Here is a 14,678-nt window from a genome sequence, read left to right on the forward strand (position 1 = left end):
CACTTCTACCTTAGTAGAACCTTCTGTGGGACCATAGGCACAAATAAGTCTCATTGTCCAGTTCCCCATTCTTATATTTGCCCACATTACTCTATTTGAGACTGACTGCCGTTCAAGAAGATTAGCCTCGTATTTTGTGTTGAATACTATGGCTACTCCTTCTTTTCCTTGATTGTCATTGCCTGAATATAACATTTTGTATATATTGCTCAGAAAGATCTCACCAGTTTTTGTCTTTTTTTTTTTGTTTCAGTCACCCCTATTATGTCGATCTGGTACTTATCTAATTCCTCAGCTAGCTCCATTTTTTTGCCATTCAGGCTTCTTATGTTGATAGTACCGGTCTTTAACTCTGGTAAAGTTGAGTTGGGGTGTGATTTCAGATTTGTTCCAGTAGCTGACTTTTCGCTGTTCGCCCTGGTTCCCTGGCGAAAACAACGGGGGCCTTGTTTAACCGAGCGACGCCCCAATTGGCATGAAATTTTGTCATGTTGTACCATCATTTTTTATTTTGGTTTAACCAATGAGAATACAATTTGGTCGGCTAAATCCCAAATTGCCAGCCCATCCTCGTTCGTTCGGTATCCAAGTAGATACCCAGTAGGGTGCACCACGAGTAGGTGAGGATTGGACATTAGGTCAGAAGCCGTGGTCAGTTCTCCTCATTCCTTTAAAGGTATGTGGAGGTCTCCTCTCAGTTATACAGCTTTGACCCTTAAGCACCCCTAGTGCATTTTTATATTTTTGAATTTAAGAGTTTATAACCACTTGGAGTGTGTGAGTGAAGAGAGAAAGTTAAGGTAAATAAAAATATACTCTCCTATACGTTACTTGCATACAGTACTGTATACAGTTGACATTCACTATGGCAAACCCATGGTCATGAAAGGAATGGTTTGCTTGAATTGCTTTTAACATAGTATTAATGCTATGTGACTTTGGCCAGAACTTTGTAATAGTTTGTTATAATGAGGGAGTTCACCATTGCAGCATTACCTATAGTGTGAATTGTGTGCCTTTTTTTTTTTTTTTTTTTTTCGTAAACATGAAAAAAAAAAGAAGTGGAGTGGAATATTTAAAAAAACTTTTTAATATTCCACTCCATTTTCAAATTTTAATTGCAAAAATATATAATGAAATTTAAACTTGATTTAAAAAAAGATGTAGAAAAACTGAAATATATTGAATGCAGTAACATTCAGGAACATAACTTTAATTTTGAATTATTTTTCTTTACTTTGTGAATTTTTAAAGAGAAAGGACGTAAAGCTGGTGAGAAGCTTGAAAAGAAAAAGGGAAGAATAAGAGGAGCATCTTCTGATGATGAAGTGCCAAAATCTGCTCGAAAGAAAATGAAGGGACAGCCGCCTCCGTAAGTATAAGCAGTTTTAAAAAAAGTTCTTATATACATATAGCTTATTAAATTTCTTATTATGCTTTTTTTTTTTTTTTTTTTTTTTTTAGGCATTTGATTATTTTATTTATAACAATCCCACTTTCCAGAGATTGAAAAAATTTATTTCTAGTTGCAGGCCAAGAATTAGATAACCTGGAATGTATTTAAACTTTTTTCATCCCTGTTTTCACAAATGAAACTAAGATGCACAAGATAAATATTGCCATATAAGAGCATACCTTCCACTTTTGAGGAAATTGCTAGTTAGATCCCCAGGTGCATTGCTTATTGAAGGCTTCATGTGGCTGTTATGTTTGGCCTCCAAACAGGGATCTGTTTTTTTTATCATCAGTGTTGGTTACATTCTTCAAAAGCATGACTATACCATATGGAACCAGTACCTCCTCCATTCAAGGTTACTTCATAAAATGGTTTGGCAGCTAGCTTCTGGTAGTATGCAAGACCAGACTACTTGATAATACATTAGCTTCTTTGCAACTAGCAAGCAGATGATCTTGTTACTACTTTCTCTGGTTATGCCATTTGAGTCCAACATGCCAGTATATGCGTGGGGGGGGGGGGTCAAGACAATGCATAGACTAAAGACGATGCTCTCTGGGTGCAAGACATGATTGTAGGTGTTTCACTCCTACATTGCATCCTCCTGCTCTTTAGAACTCTTTTCAATTACAAGTTAATCAGCACTGATACCAATCAGTCAGCCACTAACCTATGTATTTCACAAGCCTTTGTATACCATCCCCTTGAATTTGTATAACAGTCTCCCATGTTAAATCTTGTCAAATGCTGTAGCAAAATCCAGAAGTATCATAGTATATCCATTTCTCTTATCCAGCCCTGCGTTTGCTTTATTGTGAAATCCGAATGGATTATTAAAGCAAGCTCTACCTTTAACAGAGCCATGCTGTACTCTATAAAGAATCAAGTGCTATCTATCTGTCCATCTCTGAATTTATGCTCATTCTGCATCCAGCTTTTGTCATGGAAACAAGCCTGTATTCAGCCTAATAGCTTGTTGGGGTTGCCATCAAGCTATTTTCTCATTGCCTTCATCTCAGTTCTTTTTCTCAAAAACTATAAAGGTCATCAGGACCTTCGCCAGATCAGATCGTGCCCTGAGGCAAACAGTAAAATATCGCCCCTGATGGATTATAAGATAAAAATATAAGAAATTCTCCAATTGCTATTTTGTTTTTATTGCAAGAGAAACATTAATGCAAAACGATTACATAATAATAGTAATTAAATGTTTGCTCTATGGAGATATCACACAATAAAACTGTTTATAAGCTCTTCTAAATTTAAATTATAAGCTATGTCTGCCTCTATCGATATAGTTGCTAGACCAACCAATCTTTCTTGGGTCATTGCTGTTCGCAAATAATTTTTAATCTGTTTAAGCTTGGAAAAACTTCTTTCTGCACTTGCTATGCTAACAGGAATTGTTATCGTAGTGACGCCGCCTACTGTAATATGGCTGAACAAGTGCCATTATTAAGCTATGCCGTGAGGCAGGCTGCTTCTATGCTACACCCTATCGATGCGACTGAATTTCATCAACAACCAACTTTACCACTTCTAGGCTATTAATTATTGACCTCCAGAATCGATTCCACCACTCTCAGTCCACTTCAGATCTCATAGCCAGTATTACATACATTATTTAGAGACATCCATGTTAAGGTTTTGAAAAACTTAAGCAGTTGCTCTTGATATTTCCATAATATTTAATTTAGGATCTGGCATACAGGCCTCCATACAAAACTACCAGTCTGAAAGTTATCATTAGATTTCTTCCATCTAAAAGGAGGTGAAATCTAATCCATCCACATGATGCATAATTCGCTACATATTGTGGTGAATAGATTCTTCTCTTTTCAGATTTCCCAGCCAATGTCAGTGTATTCCAAGGATCTGTACTTTTGCTCATACTCTTCATTCTATATGTTAACAACCTTCTTGCACTAACCTCATTTATAATCCATAATTTTGCTGATTATATCATATTACATTGCTCTTCTTCATTTGACCTTGTAGTGCTCAGTTGATCCAAACTTCACAATCATTCACCAGTTTTAAACATCGATCTCTTTGTTATTCTCCAATGGGGTGTCTAATTTATTTATTTATTTTATATCATTGATACATGAGAGATCGCCGAACTTATAGCCAGTTGATGCCATGTGTGGGCATAGGTTAAATAAAAGTAATCTATTCTGCTTTTTTGAATAGTTGGGGGAATGGGAGTTCATATCTCTAACAATACTTTATTAGGAAGGCTCTTCCACAGAACAGACATGAATAGAATGAAAGAAGAATGGCAGTAGTAGGTTTGGTGAGTTGACAGTTGAATTGTTCTGTTGAAATATGACCATGGAAAGTATCTCCAGAAAAGACACAATACAGAAACCAACTGCCTATGAGACAATGCCTCGAGACAGTCTGTGAGAGAGGGATCATCAGTTAGCCAGTGTGGTTGGTTAGCTTATCTGCTCTTCAAACAGATTGTGGGTTCAAATCCTACTGTAAGCATGTATGGTTGTAATTGTCTTTGGGTAAAACAGTAGTTTGAAGTTAGGTACTCAGCATAGGTTTCTCCAAACATTTCCATGGCACATGTGTGGAGGTAAGTGATGAAGTTGATTCTTGTAGATCGCCATTATTTTAGAGCATGAGGTGAAAGCAATAGGTTCATAGTATGATTACAGATATTTTTTTTTTTTTTAAATGGGCTGAATATTGGCATCTACCCAAGCTGTTGGATAGATGCCAGCTGAATATAATAAAGGACAGGTATTAGTTCAGTTGTGAAGGGGGGGGATATACTCAACTAGCAGCCTATTTTGGTGTCTAGGTTGTTCAATATTTTTCTGATGTCTTTTTGGCAAAAGGTCACAGGTCAAAATGATCCTTGATCAGTTGTGCAGGAGCTGGAAGAAAAGGGTGATAACCAAGAGGTCAGCTGTATCTAGGTGTTGTTGCCATAGTACCATCTAGGTTAGAGAGATGAAGAGCACAGATGGACTGAAATTGCACTTAATGGCCTTTAAAGAACAGAAAGATATGACTGCCACTTGTGCAAGAGGTGAATGTTCTACATTTAGCTTGCTCATAATCAGGCTTGGATTTGATAATGGTTTGATTTGATGATTTGCAGTTCTTTCTTAATTGAAAGATCTAATTTCACTTTTATCTTTGAGAAGACTCAGATCTCTAGCAAAAGCAGATTTTTTTCCTTGAGCTAACTGACATCTCTATCCTTTCCTGCCACAAGCGATTGCATCTAGAATGGGAACAGGTAACAAATCTAAGCTTTGTTACCTGTTCTATTCTACCCAATACTTGGTATTGTTGAATTTTGAATGAAAATATTTTTACTAAGAAATATCTCATTCAGAATTTAACAAGAAAAAGAAAAAACTAAAAGGGGAAATGCTTGTAAATAAGTGAAGATACCAATTTTTTTTTTTTAAAGAATTGTACTAATACAAACTTTGTAATATTAATTAAAGGTGAAAGATGTCAATTTTTGTAAGAAGTTTTTCTATACAGATATATGTTAGAGCATAATAACGAAGGATCAAAGTCCATTAACCACAATCTCGGATAAATTTGTGTAGCCGAAGGCAATTTGCTTACATGCGAACGGCACGCGCACACTGTTTTTTCCGGGAAGACATGGCAATCGTACAGAAGATAGGAATGAAACAGGAGTTGGGCAGAAAGTTTTGAGTGAAAGAGGGTGCTAGAGATAAGAGGTATAAAAGGAGCTCATTAACAGTGGAGTTTCTTGAGAAGCATTATAAAAAGCATAATGTGGGAACATAGCACCTACGAAAAAGTGACTGGAGGGAGTCTGAGAGAGAGAGAGAGAGAGATTGGGTCATTTATTAGGCGGATTGCTTTCTTCTGTATACAGTTAGATTTCTTAGGGAGGTTTTGGGTGTACTGCCTTCTTCTGTATATAGTCAAAATTTTTAGATAGGTTTTGGGTGTACTATGTATGATATTATGTGAGCCCAACATTCTAAGGTCAATTAGATTTGGGATTATAAGAGGTTTACAAAAGTCATATGAGTATTCATATTTCAGAGAAGAGATCAGCATTTAAGATATTAGTTATGGAGGATCTTAAAGCATGAAGCTTATTTGAGTGCTACAAAGTTTCTGAAATGAAGAAGAGGAATGGAGAGGAATAACTAGACACTGGAAATATATAGGAGGGGCCTGTATCCAACAGTGGATGGAAAGAGACTGAAGAAGATTCATTGTGTTAACAAAAGCTTATAGGCTGTAGCTCTTCCCTGAAATATCATGAATACTCATATGACTTTTGTAAACCTCTTATAATATTAGAGCTGTTATTTTGCAGTGCTGGCCACTGAAGTGTCCGTATGTTACTCTCTTCAAATCATATGACACAGTGTTATCATATTGGAAGATTTTAAACAGTAAGCCTCAGACTCATAATTCATGTTTTGTAACTAACTGCTAGATCTAATCCATACCTAAACTTCATCATTAGGACAACACACTGAGATAAAGCATTCTCCTTACAAACATGACGATAACCTTTCTCTTGTGCCTTTTCCTTCTCTCTAAGGAAAAAGTACTCTAAGAAAAAGATGAGGTAACCATACTTCTCAAAGAGCATTGGTTTCTCTCATTCAATATGTTTGATCTACCTGTTGTTGGATTCTGAATGAAGAGAAATTAAAATTATTAATACTCCCTTCAGAATCCAACATAATCCACCATATCAAAGGCTACATTTGTAGATATTATTTAATGTAAATCTCTTGTTATAAACTATTATTCATGTAATTACCTTTGATTTTTTTTTATTTAATTATTTAATCTAAGATATGTATAAATATTGGAAAGAACTCTGTATAAAAATAACGTCCAGATTATTTTATTTATTCCTATATTAATAGTAGAAGAATTTGTGTTCATCTTATTTAATTATATATTATTTGAATTGAAATATATCCTTTTATTTTATTTCTGTATGTAAAGGTAAAATGTTATGTAATGCGTATGCTTATGTACTGCTCTAATTGTTGTCATGGAGACTGAGTTAAAAGTAGAAAGCACGAGCGTGGTAGCGCGTGAGTTATGGACGTGAGATGGAATTGATATAAGCTAGACGGTGAGAACAAGTTTTGGCAGGAAAAAAAAGAGTGAAGGTATATAAATGGACAGCCAGAGTAAACAAGGGGAGTCGAGCAGTCAGGAGTCAGCAGAGCAGTCAGCACTAGAACTGGGGAGCTAGGGACTGAGTGCAGAGGGTACACTCAGCACAAGAACCGCACTCAGAACAGTACAATAGAGATGAGGAAATTGTTTATTTTATTAGCAGCACGGAGTTAAGTAAGAGGCTGTAGTAATAAGAATTAAGTGCTGTAATTAGATTACGAAGGATCGAGATATAAATTAACTACTCAGAATATAGATATGGAATTCTGAAGTTAATGTTGAATTCCAGAGTTTCCAAGGAAGATTAGTGGAAAGCTGATTCTATTGCAAAGTAGTATATGAGGAATAAGTGGATTTTCTAGTGCAAGTGTGTCTGCATTTGTGATGTGCTGAGATTAATGATTAAGTTATTTTAAAGAAGATTACTTTTGAAATGTGTAGCTCCAGTGTGATAGTTAACTAAAGTTTTAAGTGTGCCTCAATGAATAATATGTGCAAGGATTTATTCTGGTAAGAACAGTTGTACTTTATAGCATTTTAGAGTGAGGTTATAAGAATTAACTCCTCCTGTTAAATCCTAACATTAACTGTGGTACTTATGCTGAAATTAACCGAAGCTAGAAGAATAATAGTCTTCCCCACCTTAAAGTGATAACTACCTCTTGACTGAACTATGTGATTTCTGACTAAAGGATAATTAGAGAATACAATTGTTAAAATATTTGCTGTGAATTTCAGTGATATTGAACTTTAGAACTATCTTTGTTTGTTAGGGAGAAATCAGATTTTAAAGACTCGATGTTTGATACCAAGAGTTGAGTGAATGTTATGAGTTGTTGAACAGTTATTTTTGAACAGAGATATACAAGATAATGTATCCAAAGTATGTTTATATTATATAACCCTGCATTAAATGTTTTGTTTTATCGATTTCAATTTGTTGTTAGCCTGATTCTTTTTCACTGCACCGTTCATAAAATTATCGGACCTAACGGGAACCTTAAATGTTGATGTTAAACGGCCTATATATATAAAAATTAGACTGCTAAAGTTAATTAATATTTGATTCCGCTATTTTGCATAGACTAATCTGAATATAGGGTAGCACAGTATAATAGAAATTTCCCTATATTTGTCTTAGTAATCAACATACAATTAATTAACCTTAATAAGAACAATGTTAAAACAAGATGGTGGATCAAAAGACAGGATGTACTATTACTACTATGGAAGGACGATCCAACACTGTAAACTTAGCAGTGCTTAATGTGTGTTGACATAAACATATCCCCCACCCCCCCCACCCAGATAACATCTCTCTCTCTCTCTCTCTGAAGCACTAGTAATTATGTATGTACTATGTATGCATCATTTGACAAATAAGAATGAAATGACTTCTGAGCAAACCACTGATCATCTCCATTTTAGGCAACAAAGCACCCATATTGCATAACTGCATCCATTTTTATGTATTCAGAGGAATGTCTACTTTTGGTAGGATAGCAGATGATATAATTATCATTTATGTAATTACTAACAATTATTATTATTATTATTATTATTATTACACGACACCTCCAGGGAGTCCAAAGACTCATCGAGGAAGGACACCTGCTCTACAGCTGTCTCCACCACTCATCCACCAACTGACCGCAACTACACCAATGCCATCTACCTCTGAACACCACCACTAGTATTTCCACAGACAATCACAAACATCCATGCCCACGTTGGGATTTGAACCCGCAGCCTTTCAGCTGGAGAGCAGATAAGCTAACCACTCGACCAGCCTGGCTGGCCATTGTAACATTGGTAACATTAATTATATTAATGTTACCAATCAATAGGCAATAAAATTGATTTATTTACTTATTGCTGATTAACATTATTAATTAGTAACATTTATGTAATTTTGCATAGCATACTTTTATCTTGTTCCTGAAATAGCCAAAATAGATAAATATATTTATTATTGTACAATTATTAATTAATTTTATTACTGATTTATTAATAACATTATTAATATTTTCAGGCCAGACATAAATTCTTTAACAACTATTAGCATAACTCATCCTTCAGATGTATTAGATATGCCTGTTGATCCCAATGAACCTACGTATTGCTTGTGCCATCAAGTTTCTTATGGAGAAATGATTGGCTGTGATAATCCTGATGTAAGTTAACACTTTAAATACTAAAATTTACTTTTCTTTATTTATTATTATTATTATTTCATTTATTTATTTTTTATGGATGAATGTATATTTATCCTTTGTTTTAGTTTTTCTCTTGAGTTATTTTTGATTTCTGTAAATAGAAAATAATTTGCAATCTTAACAGCAGTAATATTTACTTCATTACTTGTTATTTTCCATTGTAAGTATATTTTAAAAGAGGCTAGAATATTTTCCTTTGAATCAAGTTTCAGCCAGTAAATTTAGATTACTAGAAAAAAAAAATTTTTTTTTACCAATGAACTTGACAGAATATCCAAGCATTCTAACCACACTCTTGCCCAGCTTCCATGTATGGTCCCTAGTCCTCCCACCACCAGTCCTATTCTCAAAAATATCTTCTCAATTAATCTTATAGAAATCCTTCAGTAATTTGAATGTCTCAATCATATCACCTCTTTTCCTCCTATCAACCAATTTCTGCAACCCACAAATCTTCAACCTGTTCTCATAAGGTTCATTCCATAGACCTGCTATCATTTTGGTCACTCATCTCTGGATCCTCTCCACCTCTTCCCCATCAAGAAGAAACCCTGGCGCCCATATCTAGGCACAGTAGTCTAGATGGGGTCTTATCAAGGCTCGATACAGAGGAACAATAACCTGTTTGTCTCTGCTTGTTAAAGTATTTTTCAGCAACCAAGTGATTTGATGATCTGATTTAGCCACTTTTGCGATGTGCCCCCCTAAACTTCAACTCCCTATCCACCAACACTCCCAAATCCCTGGCCTCATCAATCTCATGAAGTACGGTTCCACCAATGTGATATACTGCTGCTAATCTTTTCACCCCAAAATGCATAACTTTACACTTTGCCACATTAAATTGACATCCATTCTCCTTAGCCCAGTCCTCCAAACTATCCAAATCATCCTGCAAAATTTTGACATCCTGTGCACTCACTATTGCTCTACCCAACTTTGCATCATCAGCAAACAAATGAACACTTCCTCTCAGATCCTTTCCTATATCGTTAATGAACAAATTGGTGCAAGAACAGAACCCTGCGGCATACCACAAGTCACAGGCTGTCTTTTGGACTCTACTCCTGAATAAACCACTCTCTGATATCTCTCCATCAACCACCCTCCTATCCATCTCACCAACCCTATATCCATCCCCATATGCTGCAGTTTACTGATTAGAATTCCATGTGGTATCCTGTCAAAAGCCTTAGCAAGGTCCAGTCGAATCACTGTAAACCCATTATCCTTATCCAGTTCAGCTGTCACTGTGTTATAAAACGTGAACAAGTTACTGAGACATGATCTACCCTTCACAAAACCATGTTGTCCCCCATACAGTATCCCATTTTCATCTATCCAATCTTGTATTTTCCTCTTGACTATTTTCTCCAAAGACCTGGACAACGATTCCTGATATGCTGATAGGTTGGTAATTTACAACAGCAGTCTTGGAACCACCTAAGCTTTTCTAAGCTTTTTGAAAAGGGAACAAAAAAAGAATTTTTTTTTCTGTTTATTACACTAGATGAAAAAACTTATAAAAGCTTCTTGTGTCACAAACCGGATTCAAACTGTTTTGACTTATCAGACATAAATGGGAATGATGCTCATAAAGAATAATGTGAGATAATTAAGTATGTCTTAACCTCCCTACTGGCCGATGTGGTTGAAATAGTGACACCAAATTGCACTTCTTATCCATGTTATTCAATGGGTGTTAGAGCTTCGTATCCAGATTTAGCTGAACATCTATAGACGTCGTGGCCAGTTGGGGGGTTAATAAAAGAAACATTATACAGGAATCCCTCGATTAATGTACCTAATGCGTTCTTTAAAACAGGCGCATTAATCGAAAACGCACTCATCGAATATAATAACCTATGGGAAAATATATAATTCGTTCCTCACATTTCTTTTTTGACTCTTAATTTTTTTAGAAAAGAATTGGGGTATATGTCTCAGGGCCTAGTTAAAGGAAAACCATGAAGCTGAAAGACAATAAAACATATTCGTAATATAAATTTATTATTCTGCTTCTTAACAAAGAATTGAGCTAACATAGTTTGGCAGGCATTCTGTTTCTTTTTTCATACAACTGATGGTATGGCCCGCCTCTTCTGCACATTTTACTGGTTCTCTCTTCACCAGGATCAGTCTCTAAGCATTGCTGCTTAAAAACTTTGATTGTAAGAAAACTATTTTCAAGTTGTTTCTGTGAAACCTCTTTGGGCTTGGCAGTGATTAAATTTTCTTCATATTCTTTAGGATCTTCCCACTGTGCATCTAAATTTAGCAGGTTGGAATCACTCAACTTCTCAGAATGACATTTAACTAACTTGGATTGATTTGAAAAACTTCTAAAATCATTTGCACAATGTGGAAGAATGTGCTTCCAGACAGCTCGCATATTGCTAGCAGTAATTTCATTTGACTTTGTGACTTTATAACAAGGCTGAGATTTCTCTGATTTGGCTAGAAAAGTCTTGGAAGGCATTCGCTTCCAGGAAAAGGTCAGTTTCATCAACATTAAATATTTGTTGATCACAATAGTTTCCTTCTTACACAATTTTCTCCAAAATCTCTGGATATCTCCTTAACTGCACTTGCAGCTTCTCTTGTGATTAGAACATTATGTAGGCTATTTCTCTTTTTGAAACGCTCAAATCACCAGCACTAACTTGGAATTCTTCTTCTTTTCCATCATTGATGGCCCTTTCTTTCCGGGTTACAAAGAGACAATGCTTTTGATTTAATAAGGCCAGTGTTTAGCAGGATCTGTTTTTGGTTACAATCTTCGATCCATGTAAAAAGAAGTCTCTCTAATTCAATCATTATAATTTGATTTTCAGTGTATGCGTGATGAACTTGAAGCAGCCTTACCTTTCTCTTTGTATTCAGCAGTTGATTCACCCATTTTTGTGTTCTTGTCCTATCTTTGCTCTGGACTTGCCTTGTTCATTTTTCTTTATTATTTCAAGTTTTTCTTTCAATCAGATTACTTTTTGAATCATTTTCACACTTCTATTTTTTTTTCACTAATTCTTTTACTCATGATTAAAGGTTAGGAAAATAATCTCATCTCATCTCATCTTCTTTATACCCTCTTTTACCTTGCAGTGTCGAGGTCAGGAAAATAATTTAAAATAAAAAAGTAAGGAAAACAATTGCACGAGATATGATCAGCAAAATACTATGTAAAGCAGCGACATAAATTTTGGCGGTAAATTTGGAACATAGTGTACATGGAAATAGTGTAGTATGCCATTAAAAAATAACTTTGTAAAATGTTGCAAATCGGTAACTAAATTATTTAATCCTAGTGAATGATTTTTTTAAATAGTTAGCCATAAAAAATGTATAAATCGAAAATTTTTAAAATCTGTGACATTTATTTTTTAGATGTATATAGGTACACTTATCGAATTTTAGAGGCACACTAATCGAATTTGGATATCGAAATAACTACGCACTAATCAGAGGCGCATTAATTGAGGGATTGCTGTACATATAATTATGTTATTGTGTAAAATCAGTTATATTATAAATTCAGTAGATATTTGCATATATATCTTTGGAATTTGAGTTTTTACCCTCATTTTGTCATCTGAAATGACAGTATAAGCAGAAAACATTTCTGACTTCAGAGCAATTATCTTATTGATGGATCCATTTGTATAGTATAGTATTAAGTATAGTACACATTTTTAATAGCTCTCTTTTTTTTTTTAGTGTATGCATGGTCTAGCATGAATATTTGAAAATTGTACTTACAGTCACCTCTCACTATAGCAAACACAGCTATAATAAATTCACCCACCATAACAAGCTACCAAAGTCCTCACAAGCCCATTACCATTATAAAGGAAATTTACTATAGTGAACTAATCTCTCTGACATATTCCTGTAGTTCTTATCAATTCACTATAGTGAGAGTCAACTACTTACTTGTTAGCCAAAGAAGAATATAGAACAGAAACTGCTGTAATCTTTTTTTGTTTTAGGTATTACTGAACAGAAAAATATCAAAGATTTGTTTTCTGTTTAAGTATTTTTGAGCGTAATGTTTATAACAGATTTTAACTGAAGATTGAATTAGCTAGCTCATATGGAGGTGTTAGGAGCCCACAGATACTCACATAATTAACATATCATGCAGAGAATACATGCAGTTAGCTGACATAATAAACTTATTTGATAGCCTTAGCTGACTCAGTAATAAACCAAAACTAGCTAACTCAAAGACAGCAGAATATTAAATCTAAGCTAAACATAAAGTAAACTTATGTTTAGCTTAATCATTTGCAGTATTCTCTCTCTCTCTCTCCCTCTCTGAATACACCTTAAGCTGAACTTTTTCTGCAGGATGATATTTACTGAACCTATGTGAACATGTTTGATTTTAATATAATATTGGAATTTATATTTAAAATGCATAAAATATTAAATGCTTATCTGTTTTTGATAGAAGTGGAAATTTCCCTATCTTTTTTGTCTGAAATCCTAGATCAAGTATGTATGTATGTATGTATGTATAGTAATGGGTTTCCATTTAAACAGCAAGTGAACCAAACCACGAAACTCAAGCATAAAAGATTTTCTTCAGCTCCACTCTTTGGTTTCCCAGTAGCCATTGAGTATCAGACAAAGATAATAAATTTTACCACTAAAGAAACTAGTTATATCAAACTATATAATGGATAAAGAAATCAAACTTTTATAACACACAGTTTACATATATGCTTCACATATGCTTTCCACATTATGGCTTCACTTGCTTTATACTAATATAAATCCAGTCAGTATTTATTAATGAATGAACACATCTGTCATGTGTTAGCCATACTTTCCTTATTTAATGTCTTGCCTTGAACACTTGTGAAATTCCTTGTGTGTGTGTAAATTAACTGTATGATGGAATAATTATATTTCGTTACATTCAAGCATAAAACATTTTAAACAAGTTGCAGTTTAATCTTGTGTATTTAATTTGAGCTTGAGCTGACTAGTTATTAACAATAATCACTGTTTTCAGTGATAATTGAAAAAATATTGAATATTAAAAAAAATACTTAAAATGTTTAGTAGTTTAGTTACATCAGTCCAGCAACATAATCTAAACTTATTATTATTATTGCTCAATTGCATAAAACAAGATAATATTTAGTTTGGAAATTATCTTTGCTTGGTTTTTTCCCCCTCACCCATAAAAATTGTGCATATGGTATTTTTAATCACTCGCTCAATTTATTCTTCTTCCTTTCTTTTCCACATATACATGTCAATTTAATTATTTGCTTTCTAATCTAAGAAGCAGAGTAACTGGATGTAAATATTTATACATGCCTGAGAAAGATAGCATATTAAATTTATAGTAAAGTATGTTCCAAAACTTTTCTCTACTTAAATTAGTTAAACATATTCCTCATCGTATCCTATTAAGTAATTCTTCCCATACAATAGAATCCCAAATTATTCTAAAAAAAAGTGAAACTTGTAAATTCAGAGGAGAAAATTTTAGAATAAAGGAAAATTTTTGTAACAGATGGTTGAAACATATTTTAAGGATGAAGTTGGTTAGACACTCATATTATTCCCTTATAATATTTCTTAAATCTCTTTTCTGCTATTTCTTAGTCATCAAAAATTTTCCTCCGCAAAACCTCTTCCTAAATAACTATATAATAGCTAGATTCTTGTCTTGAGTTTAACTATTTTCACTTTGTTTCCACTTTTAATTTTCTAACCTGTTTTGCCACTCTGTTGTCCAGACAGGTTGGAATCTTTTTGTATTTTATAATAGATCTCTTTTTTTTTTTTTTTAATTCTGTATTTCTGCATTTTATGGTTTCTACAACTTCCCT

The 14,678-nt window shown here is 34.1% G+C and overlaps 1 protein-coding gene across 2 annotated transcripts in view; it reads left to right on the forward strand.

Moving 5' to 3' along the window:
• The window catches only part of Ing5 (inhibitor of growth protein 5), a 109,662-nt gene that overhangs the window by 66,583 nt on the left and 28,401 nt on the right, over positions 1-14,678 (forward strand). For both annotated transcript variants that reach the window (XM_090391517.1, XM_090391518.1), the window contains exons 5-6: positions 1,255-1,372; positions 8,649-8,790. In XM_090391517.1, coding sequence (XP_090247643.1) covers positions 1,255-1,372; positions 8,649-8,790 — 260 coding nt within the window. The remainder of the gene's footprint in view (positions 1-1,254; positions 1,373-8,648; positions 8,791-14,678) is intronic.

Source organism: Typopeltis vanoorti, chromosome 4 (assembly GCF_054136105.1).
Source record: "Typopeltis vanoorti isolate ZY-2024b chromosome 4, IOZ_Tvanoo_1.0, whole genome shotgun sequence".
NCBI lineage: Eukaryota > Metazoa > Arthropoda > Arachnida > Uropygi > Thelyphonidae > Typopeltis > Typopeltis vanoorti.